The following is a 15754-nucleotide window of genomic DNA, read 5'->3' on the forward strand; positions in this document are numbered from 1 at the left end:
CTGAGCCCTGGTCAGGGGAACACTGAGCAGAGCCCAGCACAGAGGGTGTCATTTATGTGTCCTTTGAATATCACTGCATTTCAAGGCCAGAAAGAATACTGGCTCTTAGCTGGCTTTTTGTGTTATCTGTGCCTCTTCCCCTCTCCGTGAGGGATAAGTGAGGTTTTAATATACAGCCAGTGACATTCTAGTCGATGTAGGAAAGGGGCAGTCCCTGAGGGCAATCTGAACTTCTGCTTAGTATATTTACTCTTGCTGTTTTCCTTCCTCCTCATTTGTAATTCAGGAGGCTCTTTGAGAAGGGAGAGACAGCAAGGCTTCTTAGATGGATCGAAGGACTGTGAGCTGGGATACCAGGTTCTATGAAAAGGTCTGCTATTGAATTTGTTCTGCTACCTTTAGGCAAATCATTTGATCATGCTGTGCTTTGGTTTCGTCCTGTGCTTGCTAAGTGTAAACAACATGTAGTTGAATATTCTGTGATTATTATAGAGTATTTAAATGTGAGACTGATTTATTTTTCTAGGCCACCTGCTCAGGTCTGAAGTGAAAATCTGCTTCTCTGAGATGCTGGGCTTCGTGGCAGCTGACCCTAAACCCTTCAGACAGCAGCCATCTAGTTGCTGCTTCTCAGCCCATCAGGCTTACTCTATAGTTGAGGGGCTTATCTTGTGGTCTCCTTTGTTTGCAGAAATGAAATACGTCATTCTATACTTCATGTTGCTTTTACAGCCTCCTGCCCAACCCTCCCTCACCCCCTCTAAAAAGATGAAGGCTTTCTTTGGCACAGAGTTGCTTTACTTGTGACACTGATCCTAAGAGGCAGTGGAGACAGATGACATGGCAAACTGAATTATCTGAGCTTGCTACTATAGTTCCTTTTTGATGATCTGGGTCAGGACCACTAGAGGTTTGAACTAGATTTAAAGGTGCAGGCTCTTTGGGATTTTGGCAGGAAGCAGTTAGGGAGTATGCTGGAAAGAGAACACAAAGTACCCTCCTCCTCTCTGCCTTTTTGGTTTGTTTGTTATAGCCTGTGTTACATTAGGCAACAAGATGTCCCTGTTAGTGAAAGGTGCCAAGCTGAGGTTCTTAGAAGCTAATAAAAATGTTTGTGAATAAGGAAGGGTTTTGTTCTTCATCAGTGATCACCATGACACTTTTAAATAACCATCTCGGAAGTGCACGAATGGAGTTAACAGAAAGGTTTCTTTTGTTTTGAATTAAAATAAAATGTATTACATGATGTCTAGTGCAGTTAAATTAGAAGCATTTTCTAAACAAACCGAGCAAGGTGTTAAAGGGATAGGACCCATGAAATGTTTGACTCCTTACTGGTAGCTTTGGTGGCAGCAGGAAGAGCTTCAGACACAGGAACACAGTGTAACCTTTCAGTTTTGAAACGTTGCTAGGTCTTCCTGTGCTACAAATGATCAAAGACACATCTGGGTAAATATTGCTTGCAAATCTTGGTTGGCTTGAAGAGTACTGGATCCCACTTCCGTTTGTTAATTCAAGGAAACGAACATGCAGGGACTCGAATTTGGGGTCTTCATTCTTGGACAGGGTCATCAATACACCAGAACATAACTTGCAGGTGCCCCAACTGCAGAAGCTTCCAAAAGAGGCAGAGTTTTCGCCGATGCCTCTTAGAAACAGGTAGCCAGCAACCTGCCAGGCTTGAGGAACTGGGCGGGTAGGTGGGGAGGGATTGGCAGTAACATTTTGCACTTAGATTGACGTCTACTTTGCAGCTCCTGCGAAGCAGGGTGTAGGTCCTTGGGGTGGACGATGTGAATAGGAAGCCATGTAGCTTGGCAATTATGTGAAAACTGGCAATCTCTGTCTCTGGCAAGGACTTCGTCTGTATGAATGGACGAAGGGGATGAGGGTCACCCCGGGGTCAATCGGCACAACCTGGAGAAAAGTCCCGCCCAGGGGTGCATGAGGGGCCCAGAGGCCAAGACTAAGGCGACGAGAGACCAGAAGAACTGCGGACACTACCTTGGAGGGCCGGGGAGGCTTCAGTTACCGCCTTCGGAACGATCACCTCTGGCTTAGAAGTATTAATATTAAAATCATTTCCGCCATTGTAGGGAGCCGCAACAAGACGGGAGGCGGGGACGCGCGCCAGGCGGATGCGCGCTCCCTTTGTCCCGCCTCCCGGCCGGCTGGCTCTTTAGGCCGAGGGAACGCGCTTCGGAGAGAACGCGCCGCAGGCGTTGCGTTTGTGCTCCGGGTGGAAACTGCCTTCCGCGGCGGCGGCGTTCCGGGGGCGGAGAAGACCGGGTAGGCGGGAAGGTTGGGCGCCGCCCGCTCCTCCCCACCCCCTGCCTCGGCCCTGAAGGGGCTGGATGGGCGGCGAGTCGGGCGCGATGGCTCGAGCTTGGGCGGCGGCGGCGGCAGCGGCTGGAGGCGGCGGCGCGTCCTCCTCCTCGCCCCGGCGGTGATCGGAGCGAGCGGCCGCAGGCCCCCGATGAGACTGCTCGCGGGCTGGCTGTGCCTGAGCCTGGCGTCCGTGTGGCTGGCGCGGAGGATGTGGACCCTGCGGAGCCCGCTCACCCGCTCCCTGTACGTGAACATGACGAGCGGCCCGGGCGGGCCGGCGGCGGCCGCGGGCGGCAGGAAGGAGAACCACCAGGTACGGGGCCGAACCCGAACCGGGCCCGGCGGGGCGGGGGCGGGGCGGCCAGCCTTCCCGCGCTCGGCCCGGCTATTGTGCGGGGCGTTGCGGCGTGAGGCACCCCCCCGGGCCTCGCCCCGCCGCCCCGGCCCCTCGCAAAGTTTCCCCCCCACCGTCTTCTGGGCCGGGCGCCCGGTCCGCGCCCCGCGGCTCCTTTTGTTCGGAGGCTCGCGAGGAGGACGACCTTCGGTTTCTCTCCCGGGCCCCGGCGCGAGCGCCCCGGAGCCCCGCATTGTTCCCGGGTCGCGGCGGGTGATTGCAGACGCTCGGCCACTTCGGCGTCCGCTCCCGGCGGCCGGCCGGAGGAACTTTCGGGCCGGCGCGTGGCGACCCATCTGGCACCGAGGCCTGAGTACTGAATGACGCGACCAAACCCGTGACCCCCGACAGCTTCCATCAGCCCCGAGTATCACGCCGAAAAGCCGGTCCCTCTGTTTGTCTGGTTGAATCTCTGAACGTACAAAGGTTCCATAAAGAAATTTAGCCGTGCAGCGTGAGCCATTTAACTCTCTGGGCTCGGTCGGGTGACATTTTCCCTGAGCACTTAAAAAGGTGTTTGATAACTCGTCACTCCTCTGCTGTCGAACCTTCTTCCCGTCCTACCTAAGAGAGAGATTTTCTCCTTCTAACTTTGATTTTGGTATCTGACCGGAGAGATGTGGTAACAAGAAAGGTGATGCAGGCTTTCACTGAAAGGGTTATCAGAACTGGGCAGGAGCGAATTCTTTAGAAGAGTTGTAGTTGTGCACCGTGGACGATGGCGATGTGGCTGGCTGGATAGTCTTTTCATTATCTTAGTTTTGTGCCACTTAAGTATGCATTTGCAGAATTAAGAGTGAGGTCTTTCATGTTTGATTATGATGTAGTTTGCGGTTAACATGACATTGAGCAGAAAGCCTCTTGGCTTTTGAACTCTGCCAGAGTATTGGTTTATAATAGCTAGCAGTTATAGTACATTTTGCTTTCCCAGAGAGCGGTAGCTAATTACTCCCCATCTTGTATGTCATCATTTCCATAGATTTCTCATTTTCATATATTACTTTTCTTACGATGCCAGGTGTTTACCCTGAAGTTGATTTCATGTGCTCTAATGAAACTAAAGAATTATCCAAGGAGATAAAACAATCCATTCAGAGAAATAGTGTTTAGTTTTTATTTAGAAAATATTTGTAGTGGGCTTTTTCTATTTCTAAAGGAAATTATAAATGTCCATAGAATTTTTTTGTAATCCCACAGCTATTGTACTAATACTTTGTTAATCACTCCTATGATATAGTTAGGGGTGTACATAAACTTAGTAGGTGACCTTAACCTGTAAAACCACTTTCTCTGCAATGGATTAGTCATTTTTAGAGTTGTACTGTAGTGATAATGTTCAGTTACTAAGATATATATGTCGAAGTATCATGGATAATGATGTAAAACAGTGAGTAGAAATGTCATCTTTAACAGCTGGTGGAAATAAAGTTCTGGGTAGGATAAAAAGGAGGCTTATTTCCATTGACGTGTATAGTAGAGTCTCTTGACTATAGATATTTATTATAACACTTGAGATTACTGCTACTTAAGTATACTTGGTGTTTTCAGTGCTCATAAAAGAAATGGACATATTATAAAAACTGAAAAACTGTTTAAGTCACTTGATTTTTATGGGGCCTAGGTAGAATTATAGCTGCAGACACAGCCTCAGACGATGGCCTAACAAGACATCTCAGAATGTCTTCTAATTGTGTACTTTTTAAAAGTTGGATCCGTCAAGTTCTAAGGAAAATTAATACTGGTTTCCAGTACCTCCTTCGCTTCATTATGTTTCTAAGATACTCGAGTATGTGTAATAAGTGTGTATTTTAACCAGTTGCACATAACAATTTGGGCAGCTAGTTTCTCCAAATGAAGGCTGATCTGGTGCTTTTTGAATACTGAGTAGAAGGGGGAAGATTGGCTCTTTTCCTTAGAACAGTCACTCACATTATTTTGAGTTGATGCATTCACATTATGAAAATATTGTCCATGAATAAAAGATTAAAGTGAACAAAAGAGATGTTTATGGAAACCACAGTGGAATAAATGAAATAGGAGACTGTTCTCTCTGCCCTGGCTGAGTTGATGATTTGTTATCTGCTTTGTGTTGCAGGATCCTTATAAACTTTGTTGCTTGTGAAGTAACTTAACTCTAAATGTTTTCCCTCCCTTCAAGTTAATAGTTCATACTGGGTCTTCTGGTGTTCATTTGGGTGTGTGGCTTCCATAGCCCGCCATCTGGTTCTTTTGCAGTTGCATGGAAGTAGGGTTATGGATTTGATTGAACTATACTTACAAGTTTTCCTTATGTTTGATTAAGAAATTATGGTGGTGGATTCTTTAAAAGAGAGATCTTAGGCAATGTTTGTTCATTAAAAATAGCTATTTAGTTACTGAATCCTAGAGAGGCAAGGCTCCTTTGGGCTAAAGCAGCTCTACACCATAGTCACAGCACCACTTTAATACCTTGGTTTGCTGTGCTTGGTGTGCTAGTTTCACAACTGGGATTTGTGTTTCATTTTGGAAAAGTGAGAAGGAAGGGAAGGGGTTTCTCAGCACAGATGGATATGGCTTGCTGGTCAAGTAGGCACCACTGACTTTTTTGTACAGACTGTAAAGTGAGGAAAAAAAAATTTTTTCTAAAGAAGTTTGCTTCAGAGAAAATTTCCAGTTTTCTTAATCAGCAGCACATTCTTAATCACAGATTGAAAGCTGGGTAGTTTGATTTATTGGAAAGAAATTGAGGCAGGTAGTGAGAAACTAGACATATGACTTTTCAACATTGGCGAACCAGAACTTAAAAAGAAAGTAATAACGACAATAACTTTGAATCTAGTCTTTTTCAGGCATTGCACCTGCTAGTTAACGCAACTGTTAAAGAGCTATTGAAACTTGAAAGAACTCTTAGGCCGCACTAACTAGGTTCTTGATAATAAGAGTCATTCAGCAGCTTCTCAGTTGATGGAGTGACAAAAGAATTGTTATAGAACTCCCTGGAACCAGGCCAGGACTGTTTCTCCAGTTGATACACTGCCAGGTTTTTTAAGAGCACAGATAACATTATCTGTGGAATTAATAAGGTAACTTGGGGAGGGAGATGGGAGGGAGTTTCAAAAGGGAGAGGATATATGTATACCTATGGCTGATTCTTGTTGAGGTTTGACAGAAAACAGCAAAATTGTGTAAAGCAATTATCCTTCAATAAAAAGTAATTTAATAAATATATAAGGTAACTTAAAATTGCAAATATGTATATATCTGAGTTTTTTTTTTCACCTTCTTATGTAAACTCAGAAATGTGCTCTGCCATAAGCAATGATGGATTTAAGACAGAATTGAAACAATTTGGATTTTCTTTCAGATGAAAAAATATCAGTACTTGGACATCACAGCCAGAGGTCAAAGGTTGTGCTAAATACAGGTTCCATCTGCTCCTCACTCCCCAGTTGCCTTGTGGAGGTGGACCAAAGTTAGGCATGAGTTAACAGTGCCCAGAGGGGTCAGCCAGCTAGCCAGACAGATGTTGATAGATAGGTTTGTGTCCTCTGAACTGCCTTTGAAAGTCCGGAGGCCTTTGCAGCGGAATACCAAAGAGATTTTGAAAAGAGTTTCTTTCCTTCCTTATAACCTGTGTTGAAACCCTAAACAAGTGTTAGCTTCAGTTTTACAGAGCACAAGGAAGGTCCCTTCTTCAGGTATACCAGAGGCCTATATGTTCCCCTGTGAAGGTACCCTTGGGACCCTGATACTTCCTGTAAAAGTCTATTTCAGATTCTCTGAAGCTTTGTTAAAGTCTTGGGATTATAAACTACTAACAGTATTTGAAATGAAGATTGCCAGTAATTTGTTTATTAAATCAAAATTGAAGTGATTTAATCTAATCTTTCCCTGCATGTAAGTGAGGGTGTCTTGTTACTCTGCACTTTAAAGTCTCCTGTAAAGAGGTTGTTGGTTTAGGTTTGTATCATTTGTAGGAAAAGAATGAATGATTTGAATATTTACACCTGTGCTGTGCATATATACAAGGTGTGTGTGTGTTAGTTGCTCAGTTGTGCTTGACTCTTTGCCACCCCATGGATTGTAGCCTGCCAGGCTCCTCTGTCCATGGAATTCTTCAGGGAAGACTACTGGAATGGGTTGCCATTCCCTTCTCCTAGGGATCTTCCCGACCTAGGGATCAAATCCGGGTCTGCTGTATTACAGGCGGTTGCTTTACCCTCTGAGCTACTAGGGAAGCCCTTGTACAAGGTATCAGTGTATCCGATACACAAGGCATCAGTGATTAAATGTCTGGACTGATATGATTGCATTGTAGAACTTAGAATGTGATTTTTGAATCCTTAGCTGTCAAGATCAGTGTCCTCAGGTTGGTCTTACCACCTACGGTAGTAGCTAAGATTCTCCTGTACTCCGTTAGTAGAGCCTTTCTGGTTGTCTTTAGTGGTATTGAATATCTCAGGTCTTCGGTTACTCACTTCTTTTGAGAATGGCAGAGTGCCCAGACCTACAGTGTGGTTTGAGGCATTCCCTTGAACCTCAGTGCTCAACTGGCTTTTGTGAACCTTGAACAGGAAGGGAAAGAAAATTGAGTTATTTGGCTTCTATTAAGTGTCAGGCACTGTGTATATATATTATCCTCTCTAATCCTTATGACAACTCTTGGTGGTAGGTGGTACATCCCTATTTTACAGAGGCTAAGAGCAATGAAACTTGCCTAAGAGCACAGTTAATAGATAGCAGAGTTGGAATTTTGAATCCTGCTCTGTCTGGTTTCAAGGCCCAGGCTTTCCCCACTGTTTCGTGGTGTCCCTCTTAGGAAGCCTTGTTGGCTGAGGGGCTGTGAAAGTAGGTTGCCTTCTTAATAGCAAGCTGTACCCACTCTAGTGGAGCTCTGTGTAGACATTGAAATTATGTAACAATACAAGTTGTTTTTGCAGTTTGTGAGTAGATAAAGATGAAAGCAAGTGCTTGAAGTTCTGGCCTTTATCCTGTTTGTGCATGCTTTGGACACATTTAACACTGGGGGAAAAAAGCCTTAACTGTGGTTTCTTTCTTGTGACACCAACCAATTCTCTGACGCCAGCTAGGTGTTCTGTGATTCACTTCTATTTGACACTACCCAGAATTAACAGCCCAGAGATTTAACGGCTCCCTCCTGCAAGACTGTCCTCACGTGTGTCTCACAGGCCAGCTACAGGTTGAGGGTTCACAGCCTACCCATGCTTCTGTCCGACTTGGTTACAAATTCTGGGGTTTCCACAACCCCCCCACCAAGTTAGATAACGATTCACAGAGCTCAGGAAAACACTTGGTTTCTGTTTACAGTTTATTATAGAGGATGCAACTTGGGAGCAGCCAAATGGAACAGAGGCACAGGGCAAGGGACTGGTGGGGGAAAGTAGAGGGTGCCACAGAGCTCCCAAGCCCTGTCCAGGTAAGCCATCCTCCCAGCATGTCCATGTGTTCAGCTACCTGGAAGCACCCAGAACCCTGTCTTTTAGAGGTTTATGGAAGTTTCGTTACCAAGGTGTGATTGATGAAATCTTTGACCAGTATTGGTTAAACTCAATCTCTAGCTTCTCTCTCCTCCCTGGATATTAGAGGTGGGACTGAAAGTTCCATCTTGCCTCCTGGTTATCACATGACCATACACTCACTCTGAGTTTCCCCAAGGTTTTAGGAGCTCTGTGCTGGGAACTGGGGATAAAGACCAAATATTTATTATTAAACCACATTACCTAATACTCACAAAGAGTCGGACACGACTGAGCGACTGAACAGTCCAACTCTTTGCAACCCCATGAACCTCAGCACACCAGGCCTCCCTGTCCATCACCAACTCCCAAAGTCCACCCAAACCTGTGTCCATTGAGCCAGTGATGCCATCCAGCCATCTCATCCCCTGTTGTCCCCTTCTCCTGCCCTGAATCTTTCTCAGCATCAGGGTCTTTTCAAATGAGTCAGCTCTTCATATCAGGTGGCTAAAGTATTGGAGTTTCAGCTTCAAAATCAGTCCCTCCAATGAACACCCAGGACTAATCTCCTTTAGGATGGACTGGTTGGATCTCCTTGAAGTCCGAAGGACTCTCAAGAGTCTTCTCCAACACCACAGTTCAAAAGCATCAATTCTTCTGTGCTCAGCTGACATTACCTAAAATCAGAAAGTTCATTTTCTAAAATAATTTTCTAATTCTGATTTTCCTAATGGGCTCAAGTCGTTTGTATTTTGGAAGAATAGATTATTATATGCCATGTGTCTGACTAGTTGAGGAACTCAGAGTAATTTCAGAAAAACTTTTAACTCCATCCCTCAGTCTGATAAGCAAATACAATTTTATAGGAACATTGCATTTCTACTTTAAAGGAATTGAGTAAGCCCATGTAGGGGTTCTTAAGCAGTGGTTATTTTGCAGAGAACTTGACAATGTCTGGGACATTTTAGTTTGTCATGACTAGGGGTGGGGAAGTGTTGCTGGCATCTGATGGCTGGCTTGGGATGCTGCTAAACATCCCACAGCCCAGATCAAGGATTATCTGGCTCCAAATGTCCATGCTGCTGAGGTTGAAAGACGATGGCTTAGTGTAATTCTGTTACTATCTAGATCAGATTATCTTTAGCCCCATTTATCCAGTCTTAATTGGGCAGAACAGTCCTGCTTTCTTTTCTAGAATTGAATCTCACAGACAGGCACACTGGAAAGAATGGAGCAAAGAGAAGCTTCTTTGAAAAAACACTTCTTCTAAAAAACCACATGCACCTAGAGCAGGAGTTTGATTCAGTTGGGAGTGCTCAGCAGCCCCTTACTGGCTCTGTGAGGTGGGAAATGAAACATGCAGCGCTTTGCCAGGTGCCTGGGATAAGGTAGACATTCTGTGTTTTCCTTCACTGCTTGCTGTACTAACGTAGTTCTGTGGTGGGTGGGTAGCTTAACCACTATTTGCAGAATTGGGTTTAAGCAAGGCCTTACCAAAACCTTAAAGTTTTAGAAACTGACAGAACACAGGGACAGCTGTCTCCATGGTTATCCTTGTGTTCTCTTTAGGATTTTACTAGAAACACTAAATTCTGTTAGACTGCCTGTGATTTTTTTTTTAACAGTTGTTAAACAGATGAACATTTTGTTGTTCATCTGTAACTGTACCAGGCACAGAAGTCAGTCATTGTCCCTGACCTTTTATGGAGCTTTGTGTCTACCTGGGAAGACCTACCCTGAACATGTAATTTATATACAGGTTTTCCAGTTGAGCCATTTCAAATTCTGAAAGATGATGCTGTGAAAGTGCTGCGCTCAATATGCCAGCAAATTTGGAAAACTCAGCAGTGGCCGCAGGACTGGAAAAGATCAGTTTTCATTCCAATCCCAAAGAAAGGCAATGCCAAAGAATGCTCAAACTAACGCACAATTGCACTCATCTCGCATGCTGGTAAAGTAATGCTCAAAATTCTCCAAGCCAGGCTTTAACAGTATGTGAACTGTGAACTTCCAGATGTTCAAGCTGGATTTTGAAAAGGCAGAGGAACCAGAGATCAAATTGCCAACATCTGCTAGATCATCAAAAAAGCAAGAGAGTTCCAGAAAAACATCTACTTCTGCTTTATTGACTATGCCAAAGCCTTTGACTATGTGGATCACAATAAACTGGAAAATTCTGAAAGAGATGGGAGTACCAGACCACCTGACCTGACTCTTGAGAAACCTGTATGCAGGTCTAGAAGCAACAGTTAGAACTGGACATGGAACAACAGACTGGCTCCAAATCGGGAAAGTAGTATGCCAAGGCTATATATTGTCACCCTGCTTATTTAACTTATATGCAGAGTACATCATGAGAAACGCTGGACTGGAAGAAGCACAAGCTGGAATCAAGATTGCTGGGAGAAATATCAATAACTTCACATATGCAGATGACACCACCCTTATGGTAGAAAGCAAAGAGGAACTAAAGAGCCTCTTGATGAAAGTGAAAGAGGAGAGTGAAAAAGTTGGCTTAAAACTCAACATACAGAAAACTAAGACAGCATCTGGTTGCATCACTTCAAGGCAAATAGATGGGGAAACAGTGGAAACAGTGACAGACTTTATTTTGGGGGGCTCCAAAATCACTGCAGATGGTGACTGCAGCCATGAAATTAAAAGATGCTTACTCCTTGGAAGAAAAGTTATGACCAACTTAGACAGCATATTGAAAAGCGGGGACATTACTTTGCCAACAAAGGTCCGTCTAGTCAAGGATATGGTTTTTCCAGTAGTCATGTATGGATGTGAGAGTTGGACTGTGAAGAAAGCTGATTGCCAAAGAATTGATGTTTTTGAACTGTGGTGTTGGAGAAGCCTCTTGAGAGTCCCTTGGACTGCAAGGAGATCCAACCAGTCCATCCTAAAGGAGATCAGCCCTGAATATTCATGGGAAAGACATGTTGAAGCTGAAACCCCAATATTTTGGCCACCTGATGCAAAGAACTGACTCATTTGAAAAGACCCTGATGCTGGGAAAGATTGAAGGCGGGAGGAGAAGGGGACGACAGAGGATGAGATGGTTGGATGGCATCACCGACTCAATGGACATGAGTTTGAGTAAACTCTGAAAGTTGGTGATGGACAGGGAGTTCTGGTGTGCTGCAGTCTGGGTTGCAAAGAGTCACACATGACTGAGTGACTGAACTGAACTGAACTGATTCAGGTCAGTGGTTTTAAATGTTACTGAGGAGAAATGAAACGTGAGAAAGTATTAGAACAGGGGATCCATCCTAGTTTGGAAGTTCAAGGGAAATGTTTAGGCTTAGGTCAGTTGAGGGTAGTGGGAAATGTAGGAGACAGCAAAATACCAGGAGAAACAGCTTTGGGAGATGAGCCTTCCAGAAAAAGAAAGAAGGGTGCAGTGTTGTGACATAGTGCATGGCTGGGTGTTATGGGTTGATAGGGAGTGTCATGAGGTGAGGCTGTGTATACAGAATGGACAAATCTTGTAGGGCCTTGTAAGCCATATTATGTATTTTGAATATTATTTTAAGATAACTTCTATGGAGCAGGGTTGTGACATGATAAGATTTGCATTTAAAATTTTGCAGTTTCAGAGAAATGCTTAGTTCTTTAAATTTTCAAACCATTTTTAATTTCTGGAAGCTCAAAATGGCACCTACACTTTAATGTTTGTATTTTTTTTTAAGTTTTACCAAGATATAATTCATGACTGTAAAACTCATCTTTTGAAGTGTACAGTGGTTATAGTAGACTTCACAAAGTTGTACAGCCATCACCACTCTCTTAATTTTAGAACATTTTCATCAGTTGATAAAGAAATCCCATATACATTAGCATGAAGACACTCCCCATGGTCTCCTTCCCCCAAACCCCGTGGCAACCACGATCTACTTTCTGTCTCTGAGTCTGCCCATTCTGGACAATTTGTGTAAATGAAATCATGTAATCTGTGGCCTTTTGTGACTGGCTTATTTCACTTAGCGTAGTATTCATAGTTCAAATCTCAGAAATCAGTGCCTCATTCCTTTCTATGTTTGATTGATATTCTGTTGTATGGATCAATTACACCTTGTTATCCATTCATCAGCTGATGGACATTGGGATTGTTCCACTTTTTGGTAATTATGAATGATGCTGCCGTGATGCTGACATTTGTTTCATACAAATTGTCAGGAGGAACATGTATTTCAACCTTTATCTTTAAAGAGAAGGGCATTACTCCTTTTTATTCTGTAGCATATTCTGATCAATAAGCATTTTCTTTTCTGAAAGATTGTCTGGCAGTAAAGGTTCAACCACATGTGTTAATATTGATGAGACAAATGCTGTTAAAAACTTGAGGCTTTTTTTTGGGGTGGGGGGCATCATTTGTAAGCATTATTTGCAGTTAATGGTGCCAGTTCTTGCTTAGTTCTGGAAGTCAGAGTCCGTTATTGTTCTAGTTGTCCATTTAAAAGTGGGTGCTAAGGAATTCTTAGCTCCTTTGTTCCACGTGAATAACTTCTTGTCCGCAGTAATAGAATGTACCTGATTGCCTATTACCCAGGTGATGGCTTTCATCTTGATTAGTCATTTCAGAGAATTAAGAGAAGATAAAAGTTAGAATGGCTTCAGTATTACAGAGTTTAGAATGTGAACCAGGAGGTCAGGAGTATAATAAAAAATGGTTTATGACCTGCACTGGGGCATAACTTCAGGCACAGTGAGTATTAAGAATTAGTTAATGGTTAAGCCCGAACATTTTCAGACCAAGATAAAAAGTGTAGGCAGTGAATGTAAGAAGTTTCATAGCTTGTCATATAGTGGGGAAAAACAAAGGTATCAAGTTCAAGCAGTTTTGGTAAAAGTGTTTAATGGTAAATTAACACAAAACCATTAGCAGTTTAAAAGATTTGGTTTATCAAGTCAGGGCGCAGAGTTTGTAAAAAATATTAGTTAATCTTTGAAACTTTAATGTGCTTGTTTGGTTATATCAGTGTTAGTGTTGGCAGTGTTACCCAAGATTTCTTTCAATGTTTAGCAAGCTTAGGATGACTATAAAATTGGTCCATCAGTTATTCAAGCAGTTACGGGACACCTACTGCTGATGAATGGTCATACTTGTCAGGGTAAGCAGGTTACTTTTGTCTCTTCATTGGGGGAAATTGTTTCTTAGTTGATAAGAGATTAATAGTAACTGATCTATTCAGCAGTTTCATCATATACTTAATGGACTGACTTTTATTTATCAGGCCGTGTTAGAGGACCCTTCTCTCATTGCTATTATTATAGGAGTCTCATGTGTCTGGCCTTGTATTGAGGATAAGCCTGCATTAACTTGTTTAATCCTCAGAGTAACCTATCAGGATAGACAGAAACCAGTGATGAATTTACAGAGTCTCAGAGATTTAAGTGATTGTATGAGCTCACACACAGGAATGGCTGAGCTGGGACTTGATGGTGGGCTCACTCTGAAGCTTCTGTGCCCCACAGGCTGCTCCCTCCCTTGGTGTGCTAACTCTAAGTGAAAATGGGAAACATTTATTACACAAGATCACACTTTAGCCACAATTGAGGTCCTTGAATTTTGTTCTAAAATGTATGTTCTGGGTAGAGCCTGTTCCTGGTAATCTGCTTCTTAGCATGTTATTACTTTATCTTCTTATTGTTTGCATATGACCTTAAGATCTTAATCTTTCTTAAGGTTAAGAAAGAACATTTGGCTCCTGTCTGTTAAAGAGTGTTAAATGACTTACTTGGTAAAGCACACCAGTATTTCTACAGGTTTCTTTATAGCCCGCAACAAAAAGGGTGGCTAAATCAGGTCAGTGGAATTTTTTAAAAAATTACTTAATTAATTTATTTGGCTGCACCAGGTCATAGTTGCAGCACTCGGCATCTTGGATCTTCATAGCATCATGAGAATTCTCAGATGCAGCATGTGGGATCTAGTTGCCTGATCAGGGATCGAACCAGGACCCCCTGCATTGGGAACATGGAGTCTTAGCCACTGGACTACAAGGAAGTCCCTGGTCACTGGAATGTTAAATCCTGCTACTTATTGATTGGTTTGGTGGCTTTGAGTTAAATCACTGCATCGAGTGTTTTTAGATAGAAAACAAGGTTAATGTTGGTAGTTACTGCCTTCTTGCATTGAATCTCTGTGAAGGAGAGGCCAGCAGAGCTTCCTTAATCTCGGGGTACAGTGGGCCATAGTGCTAGAAGTCAGGGCCAGGAGTCAGGGTGCTTGCCTGGCCCTGTCACCTACCAAGCTGCGTGACTCTCAAGCCTCTTCACCCTTCCTCCAGTCTCTTACCTGCCCCTGAAGGTAATGAGAGTTAAACCAGAAACTAGGTAGGAGGAAGTATTTTATACCTTATAGGTCGTGTAAGAGATTATTATTCTCAAAGTGCCATGAGATTTATGGTATTTGGAAATCTTAGATTCAATTTAGTCTTCTGTTTTTCGTTTTTGGATTTTTTAGGTGATGCTTCAGTTCTGTGTTTTCATTTTTCTTATTCTTCTTTCTTTTTAGTGGTATGTGTGCAACAGAGAGAAATTATGCGAGTCACTCCAGGCTGTCTTTGTTCAGAGTTACCTTGATCAAGGAACACAGATCTTCTTAAACAACAGCATTGAGAAATCGGGCTGGCTATTTATCCAATTATATCACTCTTTCGTGTCATCTGTTTTTAGCCTGTTTATGTCTAGAACATCTATCAATGGGTAAGTGAATCTTGGATAATTTTTTCTTTATCCTTAGGTCTAGGAGAAAGAAAAGTTACCTCGTTGAGGTATTGACAATCTCCACAACTACAACACTTGTAGTCAAAATCCTTGGCCCAGCCTTGGCAGGTTGCTTTTAAAATTCCCTATAACTTGATAAACAGCCTCATTGTTCTGTATTCTGTGATGGGAGTTACAGTGCTTCCTAATTTTGATGTGCACAGAAATCATCTGGGCATCTGGTTAAAGTACAGAGTCCGAGTCAGTAGCTCTGGCCTGGGACTACACTGTGTGGTCCCAATTTTCCACCCATTCCCAGGTAACGCCTATCCTGCTGCTGATCTATTAGAGAGGAACAGGATACTTGGAACCAAGCTATAGGCTGAAGAGTAAGATCTTTGCCATAAGCACGCTTCCCAGAAGCAGGTGTTCTGGGGAAGGATCTAGTTTACTTCAGCCCAGCAGTAAATGGTGGCTTGTTCTAGTGACGGATTCTCCTCTGTTCTTATGTGATGTCTGGACTCAGCAGGATTTTGTAAACTTAGGAAATTCTCTGTCCCTCGAGTGGTTCTCTCACCTAAATCTATGGAAAACACTGTAGGAGTATTTTTATCCTTTCTCAGCCAACTTTTCAAACCCCCAAGCCTAAGAATCCAGAACTCCAAAGAGAGAAGTGGCAGGGCTCAGTGCGTGAGAAGCCTGTTGGACCACTTACAGCCACTGGCTGGGTCCACTCTTTCTTCTCTTCAGGTTTGGAGCCAGCTTCTACTGAATGTCTTTGTCTGGATCCCAGTCTGTCCTCTGTCCTTAAATATGTTTTCAGGCACCACGAGCCATTTCTCAGGATTTCTTACTTGACTTT

At 43.4% G+C, this 15754-nt stretch overlaps 1 protein-coding gene across 6 annotated transcripts in view; it reads left to right on the plus strand.

The window, feature by feature from the left end:
- Window positions 1-273: 273 nt before the first annotated feature.
- METTL9 (methyltransferase 9, His-X-His N1(pi)-histidine) overlaps window positions 274-15754 on the plus strand; it is a 50712-nt gene continuing 35231 nt past the window's right edge. For 3 of the 6 annotated variants that reach the window (XM_015104122.3, XM_042240403.1, XM_060406193.1), the window contains exons 1-2: window positions 274-370; window positions 14702-14892. In XM_015104122.3, the coding sequence (XP_014959608.1) occupies window positions 326-370; window positions 14702-14892 (236 nt within the window). In that variant the 5' untranslated portion in view covers window positions 274-325. Of the gene's footprint in view, window positions 371-2343; window positions 2642-14701; window positions 14893-15754 lie in introns of those variants that run through there. The other 3 variants (XM_015104124.3, XM_027961879.2, XM_042240402.1) reach the window with 1 other exon arrangement.

The sequence above is a fragment of the Ovis aries genome, chromosome 24 (genome assembly GCF_016772045.2).
Source record: "Ovis aries strain OAR_USU_Benz2616 breed Rambouillet chromosome 24, ARS-UI_Ramb_v3.0, whole genome shotgun sequence".
Classification (NCBI taxonomy): Eukaryota; Metazoa; Chordata; class Mammalia; order Artiodactyla; family Bovidae; genus Ovis; species Ovis aries.